Genomic DNA, 15,696 nt, shown 5'->3' on the forward strand with positions numbered 1-15,696 from the left:
GAAGTTCATTCTCTCAGATAAAATTTAGGTGCTTGTGTTTTTCAATTTTTTTTCTTAAAAAAAATACAAACAGCTTTTGATTGAAATTGAGTTAAACCTGTAAATTTATTTGGGTAAAAATGAACACAATAATTTTATTGAATTCACTCTTCTTAACCAGGAGCATTGTATGTTTATCAGTAAAGTTTTACCATTTTCTGTGTATGGTTATCAAACATTTCTTAATAATGTTCAAAAGTATATTGTTTTTTGTTGCTATTGTGATCAGTTTCTTTGTTTTTTGTTATAGCTCCTGAAGAGTCACTGCTGTTGTACAGAAAAGTTAATGTATAGAAGTATATTCTATAGAGGTCTTGTTAGCATGCTAGCTTCTTAATAGTAAGGAGTTCTTCCATTGGTACACATGACTAGTGAGTGTACTGGACAGAGAAATGGAATTTTATTCCTCTCAGTTAGTATCTTGCATTTTCTTAATGCTCTTCAAGATAAATGTTATTTTCAATAAATAAATATTGTGCTTTGAAGCAAAGTAGCTCAGGACTATTACAACTATGGGAATAACTTGATAATGTTTTGTAGTCTCTGTTTTTATGAAAATTTACATTTCGTGACTTTGGGGGCATATTTCACAGTAAATAATTTTGCTCCTTCCAACTCTCATATTTTTGTGATATTATCAAAACAGAATTTAAAATGATTGAAATATTTTGGACTTCTGGTTCTTGTCATTCTTGACAGTAGACTAAGCTACACTAGTAGATTTCTGTAGCATATTTTCTTAATAAACTAGAAGCTAAATGGTAAGAAAATAAAGCTTAACGTGGTTTAACATTGATCTAGAATGTTCCTGACAACCATAAAGCTGTACATTAGCAGACTCATTTTGTCACACAGTGATATTAAAATATCTTCACAACAACTAGTAGTTGAACTATTAGCTATCAAACCAGAAGTGTATTACTTCAGGTATGTTAATTTACTCATGAGGTCAATATAATACCCTACTATTAAAACATAGATTTCAAAAGCCTCATTATTCTTTAAAAGAAAGAGTAGAAATAGTTGCCATGTAAAATAAGTATCATTTAATTTACTGTCATTATTATATTATCTTACAGCTCATGGGGCATTCAGAATGGGACCACAAACGAGGGCCAAGAGGATCGCAGGTAGGTTTCTTTTCCTTTCCTTTTTTGCATTTTGTTTCTTAACACTTTGAGCCATGAGTTTTCTAAAACTCATGAAATAATAATAATGAGAGAGAGGAAGAGACAAAAGAATCATGCCATTTGTTTTTATTTAAGTTAGCTGTAATTAAAGTCAGGTTTCAAATCCCAAAGGCAGATGCCAGTATATTCCTCTGAAGAGCTTTCTGGTATCCCAGACTGGTTGTGTTTATATGAATGTAGATTTTATATTCATCTTGTCTCTACAGAATACAGTTTGATCAGCAACCTACTCTCTTGATTTTATTTCCTTCCTTTGAAAATTTTTCTATGTATTTTCTTCTTCTCTCTACCTTCCTGGTTTTGGTTAAATATTTTGAAATATAATGAGAGTAAACCCTGAACTAATTACAGAGATTTGTCTCTAAATGAACTGTCTTCATCTTAGGGAAATAGAAAGATGAAAGGATCTATTATTTTGGAAAAGAAACAAATTATAAAACTTTCTATATTACCAGACTGTTCTCATTGTCTTACTTTATGTCTTAGGCAAGGAGAAAAGCTTCCATGACGCATTTATGCTTTTTAATGACCTAATTAGACAATGTGGATTTGTTTTGCTTCCATAATTACTTCTCCTGACAGAATAAAGGCTGAGTTTTACACTAAGAAAATTGTTTCTCCTCCTAGGGTATTTTGTGGAGAAATGTAAAAGTCATTTCTCTCTTAGCAGCCTGTGCTTACCTGACTGTAAACATGCTAAATAAAAAATTAAGTGGGTGGAACATTTTAATCTTTGCTGCTCACATGTTTTATTTGCCACTAAAAAATATGGTTAAGAGAGAGTTTACTGTGCGATACTGTATATGAAAGATCACTGTGAAATGTGAGCGTCTCCCAAGTGTTTTACCAAGCTGACGTGACCTGTGCTGTCATTAAGATTGCACGGACAACAGTTTCATTTTGGTCACTAGGAAAATACAACCAAGTCAGTCAGTTGTTTTTAGTGGAGAGTTTAATAGCTGTGGTTTTATTTTTGTCCATTATCAATTTGATTAGTAGATAATATAAACCAGTCCAATTAAATTAGGATTATCCAAAAGGATTTATGCCTCATTCTCCCTCACTGTCACTTCCTTGTCTCCATTTTCTCTGGCAACTCTCACTCTGTACACATTTACTATTTTAACTCAGAATTTTCGGCAAGATTGGCAATGAAATGATGAAATTAATGCATGGTGGATGCTTTGTAATTCTAGACCAATCAAAAGTAAAGATGAGCACCAGTAAGAAACTCTGTGGTTTCTGATTATTGCCACCAAAGACATTTTGACTTAGAACACACCAAGCAACTTGATGAGGACATGTCCTTTCAAAGTAATGTAGTGTTAGTTTATAAAATATGTTGAAAAAATATATAATATACTCGCCATATAACCTATTTGGATATAATTTATCTTCAAGTTTGGATTGGTCACTCTGTCATTATAAATTGAAATATAATGTCATAAAGGCACAGCGTTGTTTATGTTAACTTTAAACATAAAAAAACCCCAGAATGAAAATTTTTAGAATTCCAGCTTTTGCACATAGCTAGAAAACTTCAGAATTCTACATACACATGAAAAATATTTTCATAAATAAAGTTTGATTATATTTAGAAGCTTGAGATAATTCTGAAAAGCAAAGGCACTAGAAAGTTCTTGCATGAACTACCGTTATCAGCATCAAGGGCTTTCCTGAACCTCTCAACTAGCTAAATAAGCATTCGAAATGGAGTATACCTTTGTCTCACCCTTGACCCTCAACTCAGATAAAAAAAAAAATTGTCAATGTCAAAAGCAAAAACACACACCAAAAAATAAAAACGATAACAATTACAACAGAATACTTTATTCTTTGGAAATTCCAGATAAATCAATTAAGCACAAAAGTAGTAACCTCTTATCTAATTCTGATTCCCCACTGTGGGGGGGTGGGGGATGGGGTGGGGAAGACAGTATATTTATGTTTTAGATGATTGATCCCTTCTTATCTTGCTACCATTTCCTTGGACAATATGTCTAAAGCCTTTCGGCCTTTTGAAAGGAATCTCAGACAAACTGCATTTGAACACAGATCTCTAAATATTTTACGACTACCACAAGGCCTTACTCAAATCCCATCTCAATTTTGTTTAATTGAAGACAGGTTTTTAAGCACTTACTATGTGGATAGCACTGTGGTAGGTCTCACTGAAGAAAAACTGAGTGACAAGTTTACTGCATTGCAAGAGCTTACAAGGTATGGTTGGAAATAGAGCAATACTTGAGTAGGTAATTTGCATATAAGGCAGAGTGGTAGATGTAAAATTAAGTATATAAACAAAGTGTGATAAGAGTTTAGGTGGGACAGAGTATTTATTTATGCCTAGTGGAACTGGGAAATTTGGTGGTATCTGAGGTGAGCCTTCAAGGTTGGGTAGTAAGGTTTCAGAAGTGCAAAGAGGGAAAGGGAAAAGCTTGAGGAAAAGTCTGAACTGGTAAAGTGTGGGATTGTTTGGATTTCTGTGAATTTTCTTTATAACTGCTTTATAAACACTTACTGCCTAGGGACTGTTGCAGGAACTACTGTGAAAGAATGATCCAGGGAATGTCATTCTTTATTGATCAGGTATGAGGAGGAAGTAAGGAGGGTTAAGAATTTGTAATCCAGTACTTCAATATTATGCTAACGAAACAAAGTCAGAGAAAGACAAATGCTGTATGTTTTCACTTATATGTTGAATTTAAAAGACAAAACAAATGAACATGTATAACAAAACAGAAACAAATTCAAAGATACAGAAAACAAATTAGTGGTCTCCAGAGGGGAGGGTAGAAGAGAGATGGGAGAAACAGGTGAAGGGGACTAAGAGGCCCCTGCTACCAGTTATAAAAAAAATAAGTCATAGGGATGTAATGCACAGCAAAGGGAATATAGTCAATGATATTATAATAACTTCATATAGTGCATAATCTATAAAAATATCAAATCACCATGTTTTACACCTGAAATTAAGATATTTTAAGTCAAATATACATCAATTTTTTTGGAAAAAAAAAAAGAAGAATGAGTCCCAGTAACACAGGCCAGTTCACAGGGAAGATAATGAGTTTAGTGTTAGAAGTGTTAAGAGAGAAGTGAAGATGACAATTCCAAAAGGGAATTTCAGACAAATACTTGAGGTGCCGTTCTGGGCTCTGTAGCCAGATGAAAGCAGAAGATGTCAGTTAGGGAATGCCAATCATTCGTGTGATAATCAAACTACATCAGGCAATGGATTCCAGAAGAAGGATATTAAAAGAGAAAAACAGAAGAAAGGCTCATTCTTGAGGGAGACTCAGTGTAAGGGCTGGGAGGAGCCTGGGGAGGGAGTTAAAGCATGTACATGGGCTCACTAGAGACCAGAGGAAGAAGTAATGCAGAACCCAAAGTAGTGAGTATACTGTCAAGTTACACTCTGAAGAAGGCTGAGACCACAACCAAAGTTTCAAGAAAACAAAAAAAGGAGGAAATGCTTTTGGATGTAGTGATGAGCAGGGCATTAGTGAACTCTGAGAATGCACTTTTGGTCAAGAAGAGGTGGAAAGCAGAATACAGAAATTAAGAAGAGAATTAGTGTGAGATAGTGGAAAGGTCTCTTGGAGGAGTTTTGTTTTAAAAGAAAAGTAGAATTAAGAAAGAGGTGACAAACAACAAGTTCCTACTGTATAGCTCAGGGAACTATATTCAGTATCCTATGATAAACCATAATAGAAAAGAATATAAAAAAGAATGTGTGCGTATACATATATATATATATATATATATATATATATATATATATAAAACTGAATCACTTTGCTGTACAGCAGAAATTAACATTGTAAATCAACTATACTTCAATAAAACAAGAGAAAGAGGTGGCAACAGAAGTGAGGAAAATTTATTTTTATGCTAAGGTGGGATGTATGTCTTAATAACTATTAATGGCAAAGAAAGAGAATCAATAGAGAGAAGAAAACACTGAAAATTCTCAATAGTGACCTATTTAAGGACTGAGAAAATAGTGTAGTCCAGGGAAGGGAATGCAATTTCTCCCAGTGTCGTCCTTTGGGCTGGTCCCTTTGACACCTGTTTATGTGTTTCTCTCACACTCCACCAGTTCCCACCCTAGACTCCGCCATTCACCCTAGTTCAGAAAAACTGACCATGTTCTCAAATGAACTACTGGATAGATCCACCAAAAAGCACAAATGAAGAAGTTTTGGAAAGAAAGTAGGCACATCTATACCAGAAAAGGAGAGAAGAAATAGGGACAGATAGCACAAAAATGAAAGAAATACTTTGAGCCTAATGACTTCAGTTTTCTTGCTAGAGAAAGGGTACATAAACTTGGGGATATTATAGTGGAAAACCTTGAATGGTAGAAAATATATGGAGTATATTTGTTTTAGATTTCCAAAAACGGGACTGACTTGATGTGTGAACATACCTGGTAGAAAGCAGTGGGCTTTGACAGATGTGAGTGGGTATCCTGCAAGACAAATTTTAACGTATTTTACTTTAATGCAAAAAACACCAATATATGTCAGGAACTGTTTTTATCCTTTGAGGAGTCAAAAATGAACTAAATGACTTTGGCCTTCAGGAAGGAAGTATATAGTTTTACCTAAAGGCAGCCTTAACTCAGAGGATAAAAATGATCAGCTCATATTGAGGGCATTCATCATTACCAGGATAGAGTTAAACTTCTCCTGGCTTTCCTCCTACATGCTTGCTAAATAAAAGATTTTCTCAAATTTGATGTCATCTTCCAAAATTATATGTGCATTATCACAGATGATAAGGTGTACCTTTCATATCAAATATTTATATAGAAAAATACGTATCTTACTTCAAGTAAATTCCAACACTTAATTGCATGTAACTCTTCAAGCTCAGTAAGAATTTAATTAAAATTGATTTATTTACTCTTTACTCAATAATTCTGTGACATAATTTGTCAGCTCATAGCTTTCAGGCTGATATTTTCTTCTTTGTTTTTTTTTTTTTAAAGTATGTGGTCTCAAATAGTAGATCATCCAAACTAGGGAGGATGCTAAATGATAAATAAACTTCCAGCAGCAGGCAGAACTCTTTTCTCTGGCAGCATTTCCAGTAATACCAAACGAAGTCAGGGGATAAAATTCTCAGAAGGCAATTATGTTTTTTACTTTTTCTTTCCTCTGAATTCTTGAAGAAAAGTTTTTCAGTGGGAAGTTAAGAGAAACAATAGAAAATTGCTCTCCTTTGAAAGCTTAAAAGTAGTTGAAGGGCATTGAAGGAGCCAATAATTTACTTATCACTTAGCTAAGGGTCTGTGGGAAAAGATTAATTTGTGAATTTGTGAACTTCCTAACACTTTAACGTGCTAGGAACCAGCAGGCCCATATTTATCAATAGTTAGAGACTAGCCAGTTCTTTAGTATTTAGTATATTATTGATATACTAAACTATTTATCACTAGAGACTAGCAGATTCTGTAGTCATTTAGTGTGTGTGTGTATATTAACATATATATTAATGTATATATACTACCAGCCAAGTTTTATCAATTACACTTAAGACCACTTATTGAAGAAACAGCTTACATGTGATCTATCTAGTCTTCAGATAATTTAGGTATTTTTTTAGACAATGAAATTCTGGTTTGTATGTTTCTAAGTCATTAGAGTATTGTATTACAATACAAGAAATTAACTGAATATTCTGGTGGGAAAAAAGGTAATAGATGGCACTGGGCTATTGGTATGCTTAAAATGAAATGAAAATGAAAATATAACACGTTAAAATTTATGGGATGTAGCAAAAGCGGTTCTAAGAGGGAAGTTAATAGAGATAAATGCCTACCTCAAGAAACAGGAAAAGTCTCAATCTAACTTTACATGTCAAAGAACTAGGAAAAGAAGAAAAAATGAAGACCCAAGTTAGTAGAAGGAAAAGATGATAAAGAATAGACAGAAATAAATGAAATAGAGACTAAAAAAGCAATAGAAAAGATCAGTGAAACTAAGATCTGGTTCTTTGAAAAGATAAAATTGACAAACCTTTAGCTAGGCTCACCAAGAAAAAAAGAGAGAGGACTCAAATTGATAAAAATCAGAAATGAAAGAGGAGATGTTACGACCAATACCACAGAAACACAAAGGATCATAGGAGACTACTATCAGTAGTTATATGCCAACAAATTGGGCAACTTAGAAGAAATGGATAAATTCCTAGAAACATACAATCTACCAAGACTGAATCATGAAGAAACAGAAAATCTGAACAGATCAATAATAAGTAAGGGGATTGAATATGTAATTAAAAACCTTCCAACAAAGAAAAGACCAAGACCAATAAAGAAAAGACCAGGACCAGAAGGTTTCACTGGTGAATTCTACTAAATATTAGCACTAATTACCACCAATCCTTCTCAGACTCTTCCAAAAAATGTAAAAGGTGGGAACACTTCTGAACTCATTTTATAAGGCCACCATTACCTTGATACCAAAACCAGACAAGGACACTACAAGAAAAGGAAGTTAAAAGTCAGTATCCCTGATGAACATAGGTGCAACAATCCTCAACAGAATCTTAGTAAACTGAATTCAACAATACATTAAAATGATCATACACCATGATCGAGTGGGATTTATTCCAGAAAAGCAACAATGGTTCAAATCTGCAAATCAGTCAGTGTGACACACCACATTAACAAAATAAAGGATAGGAATCTTATGGTCATCTCAATAAATGCAGAAAAGAACTTGACAAAATTCAACATCCATTTATGATGAAAACTCTCAACAATATGGGTATAGAGGGAACGTGTCTTAACATACTAAAGGCTGTATATGACAAGCTCACAGTGGACATTGTACTGTGTCAGCTTTTTCTCTAAGAACAGGAACATGACAAGGATGCCCACTCTCTCCACTTTTATTCAACATAGTACTGAAAGTTCTAGCCAGAACAATTAGGCAAAAAAAAAAAAAAAAAAAGAAACAGAAGGCATCCAAATTGGAAAGTAAGAAGTAAAACTATCACTATTTGCAGATGACATGATATCAGTTATAGAAAACCCTAAAGACCCCATCAAAAAACTGTTAGAACTAAGAAACAAACCCATTAAATTTGCAGAGTATAAAACCAGTACACAAAAAGCTGTTGTGTTTCTTTACACTAATAATGAAGTGTCAGAAAAAGAAATAAAGAAAACAATCCCATTTACAATTGCATCAAAAAGAATAAAATACCTAAGAATACATTTAACCAAGGAGGTGAAAGAACTGAATATTAAAAATAACAAGACATTAATGAAAGAAATTGAAGAGGACACAAAGAAATAGAAAGATATTCTGTGCCCATGGATTGGAAGAATTAATATTGTTAAAATGTCCGTAATACCCAAAAGCAATCTACAGATTCAATGCAATCCCTATCAAAATTCCAATGGTATTTTTCAGAGGATAGAACAAACACTCCTAAAATTTGTATGGAACTATGAAAGACTCCAAATAGCCAAGCAATCTTGAGAAAGAAGAATAAAGCTTGAGACATCACACTCCCTGATTTCAAACTATATTACAAAGATAAAGTAATCAAAACACTATAGTATTATCATAAAAACAGACATATAGATCAATGGAACACAGTAGAGAGCCCAGAAATAAACCCACACATATATTTATGACAAAGGAGCCAGGAATATACGAAGAGAACAGGACAGTCTCCTCAATAAATGGTGTTGGGAAAAATTGGACCACAGCATGCAAACACATAAAACTGGACCACTATCTTACACAATATACAAACATTAACGCAAAGTGGATTAAAGACTTGAACGTAAGACCTGAAACCATAAAACTCTAGAGGAAAAGATAAGTGGTAACCTTCTCGACATAGGTTGTGGTAATGATTTTTTTTAATCTGTCACCAAAAGCAAAAGCAACAAAAGCAAAAATAAACAAGCAGAACTATCAAACGAAAAAGCTTCTCCACAGCAAAGGAAACCAAAAACAAAATGAAAAGTCAACCTACTGAATAGGGGAAGATATTTGCAAATCACATATCTAATAAGGGGCTAGCATCCAAAATATATAAAGAGCTTATACAGCTCAATAGCAAGACAAAAACAATTTGATTTAAAAATGGGTAGAAGATTTGAATAGACATTTTTCCAAAGAAGACAGACAGATGGCCAGCAGGTACATGAAAAGATGCTCAGCATCATTAATCATCAGGGAAATGCAAATCAAGACCACAGAGTTATCTCCTCGTACCTGTTAGAATGACTTATCAAAAAGACAACAAATATCAAGTGTTGGTGAGGATGTGGAAAAAGGAAACCCTTGTGCACTGTTGGTGGGAATGTAAATTAGTACAACCACTATGGAAGACAGTGGTTTTCCATAAATTAAAAATAGAACCACCATATGATCCAGCAATTTCCACTTCTGGGTATTTATTCAAAGAAAATGAAAACACTAACTGAAAAAGATACATGCACCCCCATGTTCATTGCAGCATTGTTTTCAATAGCTAAGATATGGAAACAACCTAAGTGTCCATCAGTGGATGAATGGATAAAGAAGATGTGGTATATATACACAATGGAATATTATTCAGCCATAAAAAAGAATGAAATCTTGCCATTTGTGACAACTTAGATGGACCTTGAAGGCATTACACTAAGTGAAATAAGGCAGGCACAGAAAGACAAATACCATATGATCTCTCTTATATGTGGAATCTAAAAAAAATAAATAAAAAGCTCATAGATACAGAGAACAGACTGATGGCTGCAAGGGGTGGGGAGTGTGAGAAATGGGTGAACTGTTTTAATTTTTTTTAGTTTAAATAAATTGAATACAATTTTTTAAAAAAATTATTTATTTATTTATTTTATTTTGGGCTGCGTTGGGTCTTCGTTGCTGTGCATGGGCTTTCTCTAGTTGCAGTGAGCAGGGGCTACTCTTGGTTGCGGTGCACGGGCTTCTCACTGCGGTGCCTTCTCTTGTTGCAGAGCATGGGCTCTAGGCGCACAGGCTTCAGTAGTTGTGGCACGCGGGCTCAGTGGTTGTGGCTCTCGGGCTCTAGAGTGCAGGCTCAGTCGTTGTGGCACACGGGCTTAGTTGCTCTGCGGCATGTGAGATCTTCCCAGACCAGTGCTCAAACCCGTGTCCCTGCTTTGGGAGGCGGATTCTTAACCACTGTGCCACCAGGGAAGTCCCGAATACAATTTTTAAAAAATAATTTTAAAAATTAAAAATGATCTGTGTCCTCTTTAATAGCATGGCTTTAATTATCTACCACATGCTAGAAGCTCCAAACTATAAAACTTCTAGAATAAGCAGCATCTATCTACATCAGTTAGCTCTTGCGGGATTATAGTCAGTCTCAAGGATGAATTTCGATTGGAAGTTATTATCAGTCAGTATCTTGTCTACTTGGTTATTCAAGAGAATGGATCTGTTAATAATAGCTACTAAAGTTCATGAACCTAAACATTTGCCTCCTAGTGCTCTAATTTGGTAACAGATCAATTCTTTCTAGGTTAAATCATTTGTTTTTGATAAAAGAGTGTGAGAGTAATTTAAATGCCTTCCAGGCATACCTGGAATAATGCTATATAAATTTATTAAAGTTAACTCCATGTAATACATTTTAGAAAGACTGTCATCCAGATTTCCCCATAATTTATTCCAAGGGATTAATGTGAGCAGGTTGGGAGTTCATTATTACGTCACCCAAATGCCTAATGTGTTACCGAGGATAATTCATGCCCTAGATGAAGCTGGCTGCCCATGTTACTTTTTCTGCAAAGAGAGTGTTTTTTAATTTGCATTTCCTTCTCCTTTTTCACTTTTCCATATATTAATCTACTAACTGTTGCCACTGGTTTAGAAATTGTTCCAATAATAATTTCATTTTTTGTCAACCCTCCAAGGAAAGTTTTTTGTCTTTTGTTTTTATTGTCGTGTTGTGAAATTTGTTTGAATTTTGTTTATGTGGACAGGGCCCCACACCAAATATTTGCCTGGGCCCTATACATGTTAGGACTGGCCTTGTCCTCACGTACGTTAGTGGCAGGAAAGGACCTGCTTGTTTAGTACTTATTGAATGACCCTCTTATCTTGAAGACTGGACATCGTTCACATGACATGTGCACTGCGTTATGCTTGTTTCTGTTAAATCAGAAATTGCTGGTACATTATATGAAATAAAACAAAGATGAGTATTTCACACCCATCTTGTCCATTAAACCCTCCTCTAGATGTTTTAAATTTTACCCTTTAGCTACCGTCCCCTTCATTCTGTGAAATTGCTTTGGTCTAGTTAGAGTTTAGTGTTATGTCTTTAATTTGCATTGAGAAACTTTACAAGGCACAGTCTTAGAAAGTTTGTCCTGGTAGGGATAATTTTGGAAATGTCCACAACATCCATGGTGTCAAAAGGACGCAGAGACATTTTTCTTTGTTTTTGTTCAGAGAAAGGAAAATGGTGTTTCTCTTTAACTAGTCAACCCAGTAGTTTATTACTTCTTCAGCATCTCTGATCTCTCCCCAGTAGATGCCAGTGGCAGACTCCCCGCCCTCCAGTTGTGATAAGGAAAAATGCTTCCAGACCTTGTCAAGTGTTCCTTGGGAGGCAAAATTGCTTCTGGTTGAGAACTAGTATTGAGATTATGGCATAATCTCTTCGCCATGCATATCGAAGAGAATAAATAGATATTTACTGATTCGTTTCAACATGACATATAGGAAAATGGGAAGACGCTTCTTCAAGTATATATGCTTTCAAGCTTTCAGGTTCCTTTTTTAAAATTAAAGTATAGTTGATTTACAATGGGGTGTTAATTACTGCTGTACAGCAAAGTGATTCAGTTACATATATATATATATATACATTCTTTTTTAAATATTCTTTTCCATTATGGTTTATCATAGGATATTGAATATAGTTCTCTGTGCTAGACAGTAGGACCTTGTTGTTTATCCATTCTGTATACAAAAGCTTACATCTGCTAACCCCAGCCTCCCCAGGTTCCATCTTTAAGTCTAACAAATAGCAATTTAAAAAATCATAGTCATTTCATTGTGAAGTATTACTCACAGTAGAATCATGTCCTAGAAAACTAGGAGGAAGAAAATGCACTCTTTCCACACTTAAGCATTCAAGTGTCAGGGGAGCAGCCTGAGAGGGTGTGGCTCTGTCCAGGCAGTGGTTGTGCAGAGCATATGTTTCTGGTGAACAGATGGATGACCTTGAGTAAGTCACTCTTTATTAAAGCCTTGGTCTCTCTAAAAGGACATCAGTGAACAGGAATCAAACAAGTCCACAGAAATAAAAGGGAAAATTGCCACTGGCATTTATGCTTTTTCCTCCCATGTTTATAGATTAGTAGACATGTTGTTTAATACTTATTGAATGACCCTCTTATCTTGGGAACCGTGGACATCATTCATCCGACATGTGCACTGCCTTATGCTTGTTTTTGCCAAATCAGAACCTTCTGGTACATTATATGAAACAAAACAAAGAAATGAAGTAAGCAGCTGTAGACGACAGCTATTTATCTGCAGGAGCTGTAAACAGCTTAAGCAACAATCAAATTTACTGAATTATGAAATCATACTTTGAAGGAAGTAAGTATAATAATACCTGACACTTTAAGCTACGGATAGTTTCTGACCATTTTTGCATTTTCCGCTGTTATTATGTTCTGTATTTTTTTTTTTTAGATATCTTGGTGTAAACATTTAGAAAATTCATTAATTAAAGTATTTTTGCTTGTGAGTTCCTATAAAGTAAATACAGACTTTTTGGAAACTGACTTGCAGCTCTAACGTTTTGCCTTCCACTTGGCTGGAATAACAGAAGAAAGATATGCGAGCTTGAGAACTGTCCATTTTATCTTTGAATTGAAGTACCTGACAGAGGGAAATAATTTTATTTCATGCTGGGGGATTTTATGCAATCTCTGACGTAGAGTAAGATCTTATTCTTTATTAATTGTGAAAACATACTTTAAAAGGGAAGTTTAGGGGGTGGAGTTTTAAAATTTTACTCTACTTCTTAGATAAAACTGATGAAAAAAGATAGTGCTGAATATCATTAGATTTTCATAGGAGACAAAAACCTAAGACGAGGTTATATTTGACTAAAGCAAACCATCAGGTAGAGCAGGAAGTGAAGGTGAGGTGAGGAAGGTCATAAAAAAGAAGCTTCTTGTCATGTTTGATTTTCCAGATCATAAGGGGCGGTTTTGTTTGTTTTATTTTGTTTTTGCTTTTGTGGTGATGCCTTATGTAATGACCAATTCCTGGAAAACTCGAGTGTTACAAGTTCAAGTTTGTTCTTATTGGAAATCTGCAGGTTATCAAACTTGAATCAAAATAATTTCCTTGCTGAATTTTGTGGCATGATGGTTAAATACTTCTGGTGACAGTTCACACTTGGATTTCTACAACTATTTCCATTTTAGAATTTTGTAACAGTATTCTTTTCTTTTCAAGTCCTTTTAACCCCCAAACTACCGATAGTTGTTTACACTGTGTCTGTGATACACACTTAAAAGAGCAATTAGAAAAAAAGTTGAGGAGGGAAAAAAAAAAAGAGGAGATTGTGGGTGAGACAAACGGAGTAGAAATTTCAAAAGTAAACCAATGTGAAATAAATAAATAAAATTAAAAGAAAAAAAGTAAGCCAATGTGATCAGTCAGAAAGTTAAAGAAGTACAAACAGATGTAAAAGTTCTAGTTCTCAAAGGATTGCGAACAGAGAAATGGAAAGAAGTTGTCTATCAAAGATGATACAAAGAGACCCAAGGGAAACAGGGTTAGTAAATAGAGCAAAGGCCATTTCATAAAGCAAGATAAGGACGTGATGTTGCAGCCGTGTTGAGAAGGTCAGAAACATACATGAAAGTCCTTCGATTTTGAACATCATGATTTGGGAGGTTGACAGTTCTCTGGTTCTTGAAAAACGTGACAGTATGATGCATGTTTATTGCATTTTTAGGCCTTTGTATGACTTTTTAAAATAAATATTCCAGTGTACCAAGTACGCTTGTGAAATCTAATCCTAGGACAATTTTGTTTTCTTCTTGATAAGTGCTTTATGGATATTATTAGCTACTTTAAAACGATAACTAGTTTTAGCTAGAGTGAATTTCTGCCAAATACTAATAAGGAAAAATAGGAATATGAGTAATATCTCTGACATTCCAGTGTTTAAAGGAAATTCTGTTTTCACCATTTTATGTGCTGGTGATCATGAAAATTTTAATTGGTAGAGGCAGTATAGGAAGTGAACAATTTTCCCAGAATGAACAGTGTATTATACATACTATGTGCTTAGTTAGAACATATGAGATGCTGTGTTACATTAAATACCAAATAGTCGACGCCTTTCTCTCTTTTTGTATTATAAATTATTTCAAACATGCAGCAAAGTACAGTGAACAGTGTACAAAAACCATATTCTCATGCATTTAAATCTATAATGTAATTTAAAGACGATATTAATATTATTTCTTTTTTCAAGCTTGCACTGAATTAGTAACAGTCTGCATGGTAATAAGAAGAAAGAAAAAAAGGAACAAACGCTTTTTAAGGAAATTTCAGTTTGGTATGATTATTTATCATGTGAAGTTAAAATGATGCATTTTACTCTCCTGTCTTTTTCCATAAACAAAAGCCACGGTGCCAAAACCAAAACATAAGAACTAGTAAAATTATATATTTTTCTTCTTTTTGAACAGAAATAGCAATGCCAAGTTCAGTTTGTTCCATTGGTTTTAAGCCAAATAAATGGCAAAAAATAGTGAAAAGCCTGGTCAGATCATGTGTCATAAGTTTCTATTAAAGTCCTTATATAAATTTCAGATCTCTGTGCTGCCTGAGATATGATCACTCCTGCATTTAAAAAGTCTAGGGGGAGGGGAGAGAGGAGCCACACTGGCCTTGAACTCTATATTTGATTCAAAAATTCTAATTGATAGATGATTGCTTAGAAATATTTTTATAGGACTTTTTCATAATGTATACAGTTTTTTTTCTCATTAACAGATACATGTTTAGATAAATTCACTTCATAGTATTTGACCATGTGGGAATTTACAGAATATGGAAAAAATTAGTTTAGATATGGGAAAGAATTAGAGAATATGAAAAGAAATATGGGCAAGATTAGTTTTTCAAGGAGGCAAGCAAGATGCATTTTGTTTGTTTTTCAGAGTACATTGATAAATATGTAATCAAGTCATATCTACTTTAATATCATTTGGAACAAGCTGGTATATGACCACTATATTATTTAATATGTATCCAAAAATATGTTAGCATAAATACCTAAGTGTAGTCATAAGCATGCCCTGTATTAAAAATAAAATCATTATCTCTTTGGAGAGATTAAGAAAAGAATACAAGAAATTTTATGAACATTAAATATTCTATTCCAAATAGATTTGCTTTCGTAACCAGACTTAACATTTTTTAAA

At 34.1% G+C, this 15,696-nt stretch overlaps 1 protein-coding gene across 1 annotated transcript in view; it reads left to right on the forward strand.

Annotated features, from left to right (window-relative positions):
- The window catches only part of PDE3A (phosphodiesterase 3A), a 309,909-nt gene that overhangs the window by 187,051 nt on the left and 107,162 nt on the right, over positions 1-15,696 (forward strand). Inside the window, exon 2 of the mRNA XM_082351934.1 lies at positions 1,119-1,169. Coding sequence (XP_082208060.1) covers positions 1,119-1,169 — 51 coding nt within the window. The remainder of the gene's footprint in view (positions 1-1,118; positions 1,170-15,696) is intronic.

This window comes from Balaenoptera borealis (assembly GCF_965194805.1).
Source record: "Balaenoptera borealis genome assembly, chromosome: 13".
Lineage (NCBI taxonomy): Eukaryota > Metazoa > Chordata > Mammalia > Artiodactyla > Balaenopteridae > Balaenoptera > Balaenoptera borealis.